General features: G+C 41.7%; 1 protein-coding gene and 1 long non-coding RNA gene across 2 annotated transcripts; one reads left to right on the top strand and one right to left on the bottom strand.

Annotated features, from left to right (window-relative positions):
- The first annotated feature begins 112 nt into the window (after positions 1 to 112).
- On the top strand, positions 113 to 2,159 carry LOC107572352 (uncharacterized). The gene is made up of 2 exons (XR_001607329.1): positions 113 to 939; positions 1,032 to 2,159. It is a non-coding gene; the product is annotated as an uncharacterized lncRNA (long non-coding RNA).
- Positions 2,160 to 2,499: 340 nt separating this feature from the next.
- Positions 2,500 to 7,291, bottom strand: LOC107572349 (uncharacterized). The gene is made up of 4 exons (XM_016258783.1): positions 6,864 to 7,291; positions 5,945 to 6,013; positions 5,329 to 5,564; positions 2,500 to 3,309 (listed from the first exon to the last, which is right to left on the bottom strand). Exons 1-4 carry the CDS (start codon positions 7,105 to 7,107, stop codon positions 2,605 to 2,607), a joined length of 1,254 nt encoding a protein of 417 aa, XP_016114269.1. The 5' UTR covers positions 7,108 to 7,291; the 3' UTR covers positions 2,500 to 2,604.
- Positions 7,292 to 7,459: the final 168 nt, after the last annotated feature.

Below are 7,459 nucleotides of genomic sequence, written 5' to 3'. Positions count from 1 at the left end.
CTCACTCACACACACTCACACACTCTCTCCCTCTCTCACACACTCTCTCTCTCACACACACACACACACACACACTCTCTCTCTCTCTCTCTCTCTCTCTCTCTCTCTCTCTCTCTCACACACACTACACAGGGTTACCCAACCAGTGCTTCGTAACATTGTGACAGAAATGCCAAAGATGTAGTTTTTGAGTAAGGTTACCCTCACACCGGTTCACAATCATGTGTTAGTGTGAAGTTTGGATACATGTGAGACTGAATTTGGTCACACTTTATTTTAAGGTCTAATTCTCACTCTTAACTAGCTGCTAACTATGGCTTGTGCCTCAAACTGCTTATTAACAGTTAGTAAGGTAGTTGTTAAGTTTAGGTATTAGCTAGATTAGGGATGCAGAATATGTGCTTTATAAGTAGTAAACAACCAATATGTAAATAGGCATGCTGATAAGCAACTAGTTAATAGTGAAAATTGGTCCCCTATACTAAAGTATTAAATGTGCGATTGCAAAAACCTTCTGCTGAAATGATGCTGAACGTTAGTTTTGCATGTAGTTACCTTATGTTACGCATTATTTTTAGGTACGTGTAAGTACACATACTGTTAAATTAAGTGTAACCAATAGTTTTATGTAACATTTAATCACTACAAAACTACCAACATGTGATACTGAAATGCATTTTTATTGAAAGTTTCACACACGTCAGAAGTCTGAGAATCCTGGTCCTGTAGAGGTTTGGAGCTGCTGTGAGCGGTTCTGCAGTGTTGGTATTCAGCTCAAGTCAGTTTAATGTTGATTCGGTTCAGTTTATAACCTGTGAAGCAGCTCTACAGAAGACGGTTTTATCCTCCAGCCTAACTCGGTCCATGCAGTCATACTTCAGACCCCAGCTAACGTACTACTGGAACGCTCCAAACTACATCTACTGATTTGTCACCACAGTAAGACTTGAAAATAGTTTGTATATCCAACATCCGTTTAGATTTTCTGGCATTCTAGTGTTTTCATAAAGTAAGGGAAGTTTTTTTTTTAGGATTCCTGTGATGGTGGAAAACTTCAGGATGAAGACTGACTTTGCTGTTGTCTGGTTGTATTAGTATTGTTTCCCCACATACATCTTATGGCACTGATAAGAATAACGGTGTAATTTTAAAAGAGTTAGTGGCCCATCCATGCATGCTCTGCGCTGCGTGTGCTGTGTTTGCAGGCTGCAGTGGGAACAGACTGCGGTCACTAATGTTTGCAGCACGTTTGGGGAAGCTCTCGCAGACACAGAAAAGTCTGGTGCTTCAGCTGGACAGGACACATTCATATTTTTTTGAAAGATACAGTTCTGTTTATTATATATTTAAATCTTTATATGGTGTTAATATCACTTGTTTACATTAACAGTTTTATAAAAATAGAAATATTGCCCAGTCAATCTGGAACATGTACAATGATAAATTATAAACTGTGTCCCTTTATTCCTTTCAAGAACAGAAAAGTGTTTTTTTGGTGCACATGTATGGTTACACAACTGAAAAATGCAATGAACAGACAAGGGGCCTCGTTTATAAAATGTTGCGCAGAAACCATCCTAAATTTGATCTTGCGATCATCTCTCAAATATGCGTACGTGTGATTCATAAAATGAATGTACGCAGCTTTCAGATGTGAAATCTATGAATTGCAAATGATTTTGAACTTGCGCGCCACTGAATGGTTTCAGCACTCTGCTTGTAAACGACTCCTAATTAATGTGACTAACATATAAAAGATCCCCAGTCATCGTCCAAATTCTTTAATTTACAACAGCTTACATTTCCAAAAACCTGCAGTACTCCGACAAGAACAAGTGTGTGTCTGCTCAGACCTTACGTGACGCACTTTTCCACATCAAAGACAGTTTTTACTAATATGAGCGCTGGCCTGGATTTACACACACACACACACACACACACACACAGATCAAATCTGAGCAACGCACACTTTATAAATGAGGCCCTCAGAGTTGAAACGATTTGTTCTTGTGTTCATGAAACTGTTGGTGAAGAATCAGAGCGATCTGGAAACATTTTAACTCGAGACCCAAAAGATGAAGATACTGTAATCTACCACACATCTGTGACCCGGCAGCACTAAAGCAGTCTTAAGCAGCACGGGTATATCTGTAGCAATAGCCAACAATACATTGTATGGCTCAAAATTATAAATGTTTTAAATGCCAAACATTTTTAGGATATTAAGCAATGTTCCATGAAGATATTTAGTTAATTACCTACCGTAAATATATCAACTTAATGTTTGATTAGTAATATGCATTGCTAAGAACTTCATTTGAACAACTTTAAAGATGATTTTCTCAATATTTCGATTTTTTTGCACCCTCAGATTCCAGATTTTCAAATAGTTGTATCTCGGCCAAATATTGTCAGATCCTAACAAACCATACATCAATGGAAAGCGTATTTATTCAGCTTTCAGATGATGCATACATCTCAATTTTAAAAAACTGACCCTTATGACTGGTTTTGTGCTCCAGGGTCACATATAATATTGAGTTTGCACCGACATGATACAAGAAACAACAACCGAGGGAATTATTTTCCAGTTCACAGTGTCTCTTACTCTGTTTTCTGTTTGTTGAGTCTCCGTCTCCCAACCTCAGTGAGCACAGAGCCCAGCACGGCTCCGACAGCACCTCCTACAGCTCCTGCGAGGAACACACCGAGCGCCGCTCCCGTCAGAGCCCCGGCGGCCAGCAGCTTCGGCACGCGTCTGGCGCAGCGGCTCGTCGTCTGCCACACGGAGCGGAGCGGAGTCGGAGTCGGAGCCGGAGCCGGAGCCTCCTTCAGAGCGTGCAGAGAGCAGTCTCTGTCTCTCGGGATCTGGTTCTGCTGGAAGAGCGAGGCGCTGTAGAAGTCTCCTCCGCTCTCCCTCACCGTCTGCTGCACCTTCTCCAGCAGCTCCTTCGCTCCGCCGCTCTGCAGGACATGATAGCGATCGCCGCATCTCTGCACCAGCTCCAGCATCTCCGGCCGCCGGGAGGTGATGTACGCCTCCACCTGCTCCACCTCCGCTGCGTACAGCAGCAGCTCCGAGCGTGTGAAGAGGACGATCGTGTGCCGGCGGACAGCGTCCGGTCCGAATGCACCCTCCAGCGCGCTCAGGGCCGGCAGCTCGGAATGAGCGGGATGGTCAACGGGGATGCAGAGCAGGAACGCATGAGGGCCCGGGGCCAACAGGGCCACACATGAGGAGATCTGAGCTTTCACCTCCTCAGGAGATCTCTCCGACTGAAACCAGTCCGGCGTATCAACCACTGACACCTGACGGAGACAGAAACAAGGCTCGATCACGTGTGTCCTCCAAACACACAGTCACTCAGCTTCAGAACATAAAGCGGTCATCGGATGCCCATTTTCCACAAGGTGGTATGATACTCCAGGGTCTTAATGAAAGTCTGTAACATACTTTGGTTAATATTTCTCAATGGTAGTGTACAACAACACCCTTTTTACCCGGTCAAAAACAGCTCTGTTCACAGCGACTCGTTTCGGTGCATGTCCCTTTAAATGCTAATGAGCCCTGCTGACCCTGCCATGCATGAATATTTAACTATTCATGCAGTTAAAACTGCTCAAAACCATTTAAAATACATTTATAAATGACTTTGTTATTTAGTCAAAACACCTTTATTAACCCTCGGTGTGAGACTGTTAAAGTGCCCCTATTATGGATTTTTGAAAATGAGCTTTCATGCAGTGTGTAACAGCTGAAAGTGAATGAAAACATCCTGCAAAGTTTTAAATCTGAAAGTGCACCGTGTATAAAGTTACTGTCTCTCAAAAGAAAGAGTGGACTCTGAATCATTGAAACCAGTCGTTTTCAAAACGAATCCCAAGCCGTTTCATCTTGACGTCAACATGAAACATTAGCTTATTGCCCGCCCACGTGTTGGTCTTTTTGTGTTGGTCTGAATGAAAATGCAAATTCATTCTTTGCCACTAGGTGCCGCTTTTGGAGCAGTAAAAATATCTGTTTCCCCGGCAACGCTGTACACAAAGCAGCACTGCGCTCACAAACGCTGCTTTACAGGCGAGATCCAATCGACCAATCACCGCAGATTAGCGTCACGCAAAGCAGGAGTTTGGAAAAATGAATCATTGATGAATCACGAATCGTTTGGGAGTCGTTAAGCAAGTAAGGTAAAAAGAAATGCATATTATAAGACCATGAAAGTGTTTTTTGACCTTGCATGCACGTCAACCTGTTGTTGGGGACTCCCAAAACCAAAATATGAACCTTTCATTAGCCCATACCGAACTTTGCATCCGATGTCCCCTGGAGGTTTGGTAGAAATAAAGCTGTTCTCATCACATATAACACATCATTCAGTAGCTATGTTTCCATCACTCTGTTTTTACGCACATTTTGAAGTATCGCATCAGAAACAATGGAAATGCCAAATTTAAAAAAACAAACCCTTAATTCACACAAAAAATAAAAAAAACATTAGGGCTTCATTAGTTAAACTGCCAATGAAAAATTCTTCTAAACGTTCATTAATCTTAGGAAATTCCAATATTTTATAACATTGTTAAAAATAAAAGTAGCAACTGTGTTATTTAATGAGCTAACATGACCTAAGAGTTGTATTTTTAACAAAGATGAATAACTTCTGTAACAAATGTAGCTGTTGCTCATTGTGAATATTAATGCATTAACTAAGATTAACTAATGAGGTCTTATTGTAAAGTGATACCTATAGGTCTTTATAATTCTTTTGCACTTTAATCTGTGTACAATTTTTAACTTTATATACATTTTTTGTGTATTTAAATGTTCAGTTATTTTTGTTTTAAGAAAAATGTTATTAAACCTGTATTATGACAACACTATTTAGCAACTAAATTTCAATACCGTGATAAAAGCATTAGCAATTAATCGCAACATGAAAATTTGATACCGGCACATCCCTAATAACAGCCTCCCAGAACGGTCTTACACAACTGCTGATAGATTAAAAATCATAACAATCCCATAGACGCACACATGTTCAGATGAGCCAAGACTATTCACACTCCAATGACCGCATTTATTGTTTCGTCGTAATTTAGGTTTTTAGACATGAAAATGATATATTCAGTGGCTTCTCCCACTTTCCTCAGTGATATTTAGTGCCAGTTCATCGGGAAGTGACAATTCTGCTCTCTTTGACACGTTGGATGGTGTTTTGTTTGCAAATGTTTTATGCGATATTCCAATTTTGCGGATAAGATAAATGTGCATCTTTGGATGGAAACACAGCTAATGACGTGTTCAGTGGAGAGCTGCGAGACACTGACCCGCGTGTCCTCCGCGAGCGCTCGGGCCTTCACACACCGCTGAGAGTCCTCCGTCAGAAACTCCTCACGACCCAGAATAATGTTCCCAGCCGCACTCTTCCCAGAACCACGCTGACCCAGCAGAACCAGCCTCAGCTCAGGCAGAGAAGAGTCCTCCAGACGATCAGGGCAGGAATAGGATGATACACCAGAGAGAGTTTCACTGCCATCCCAAGCCTCGTTGAAACTGTGATGGACTAGAAGAAGAAACATCAGTGCCAGCACACGCTCACAGTCTTCACAAACTGATTAGTGTCCTGTGGATTCTAGCTCCAACACACTCGCCTGGAGGTAATCCTGAAGACCTTGCTTAGCTGCCTCAGGTGTGTTTAGTTAGTGTCGGAGCTAAACTCTGCAGGACTGAGGCCCTCCAGGAACAGATTAGTGCGCAGTGTTTGAGCTCCTGCCATCAATCTGACTTGTTGAGGCTATGGTTAGTCTTAGTGCTTCCTAACCCTAAAATGATCAGATGATCAACTTTCACCTGCTGCACCATATAATCTAATATAATCCCACAGATGCACGCCGAGCCAGAAGATCACAGAGATGGCAGATAGGACAAATCATATAAACCTACTGGTGTTGCTGAAGCTCTGGCTGTTCTGGACCTCTGGCACCTCCATCATCTGCCTGAGAATAGCTCCCTCTAGAGTTACACACAAATATAACAGAATCAGTTCAAACAATGGGATTCATGTCAAACGCCACCTGACCAAACCGCAACACAGGTCTCGTTGCATACGCTATTAACAGCAGAACTAACTGCAAATTAATAAAGTCCTTGACTCTGATTGGCTGAGCCGCGTTCGAAGCTGTTGTAAATGACGCTACAAAGTAACACACACCTTTGTTTAGGTTTGTGTGTTGCTCGGCAACCACTTTGTAGCAACCACAACTGTTTCTGAGGAGCTACATTGTTTGGTGGAAGAACACTGTTTTTATTAATATCATTACACTTTATTTGCTCTGCTTTATTTTGTGAAACCTTACTACGTATATGCAATAACCGTTTTATAAAAGCAGTAATCCCCGTGAAGCCGTGATTTACAGTGAATTTATAACAGCTAACGTAACTAACAACGCCCCTTAGCTGTTATAAATTCACTGTAAAGCACGGCTTCACGGGGATTATTGCTTTAATCTGTGGATTTTTAAGGTTTATAGTCTTTGGTATCTTTTATGAGTAAAACAGCTCTATATATAACGAAGGAAGGTCTGAAGTGATGTGACCTGTTTCACAGAACACAGAGGTTTTTTGTGCATAACCCCAGTTGGCAGCAACACGTCTCTCAGCTTTAATATTTGCATGATTAGTTTGATTAGATCAGGCGTGTCCAGTCCTGCTCCTCGAGGGCAGATCAGATCCTGATCAGCTGGTTCAGGTGTGTTTAACTGGAGCTGCAGTGAACTCTGGCCTCCAGGAACAGGATTGGACACTTCTGGATCAGCTGAAGGACTTTCATGTGTTCGTTCAGTCATCCGGTTGGTTTCAGCACCTTTGTTGAGTGTGTGTCGGGAGTGTGCTTCCTCACACTCGCGCTGCTGCGACTGAAGCCCGTTGATCAGGCGTCTCTCAGTCATTACATCACTTCCTGTTTCTCCAAACGTATTGATTTGTGTTTGTTTTCCTGCGTTCCACACCGTGTGTCTGGTTGCACTGAGCTTCATCTCTGTTTTCTCCTGCTCCGGGACGTCTCTCTCGTGTGCTTCCAGGTGAAATCCTCCGTTCCTCTGGAGCATCTGCTCCACCTGAGACACAGGGAACTAGTTAAACATTAACCAAAATCCTGACAAATTCCTATAAGACTGCAAAAAACCCTTTTCTTGCTTAGTATGTTTGTCTTATTTTCTAGTATAAATATCTAAACATTCTTGAATCGAGATGCATTTAACTTGACAAGTAAAATTACTTCAGATATTAAGTAGTTTTTTTTTTTTTTTAAATGTTCAAAATTTTGTACGTATTTGCTTAAAACGAGCAAAAACATCTGCTAATAATGAGGTTAAGACAAGTAGACGTAATTGAAATCCAAAACAATATTATTTTTCTTGCCTCATTGTCAGATAATTTTGCTTATCATAATTTGTATGT

This window comes from Sinocyclocheilus grahami, unplaced genomic scaffold (genome assembly GCF_001515645.1).
Source record: "Sinocyclocheilus grahami isolate Dianchi unplaced genomic scaffold, SAMN03320097.WGS_v1.1 scaffold1737.1, whole genome shotgun sequence".
In the NCBI taxonomy this organism is placed as follows: domain Eukaryota; kingdom Metazoa; phylum Chordata; class Actinopteri; order Cypriniformes; family Cyprinidae; genus Sinocyclocheilus; species Sinocyclocheilus grahami.
This window is presented reverse-complemented; position numbering and strand designations above follow the sequence as displayed.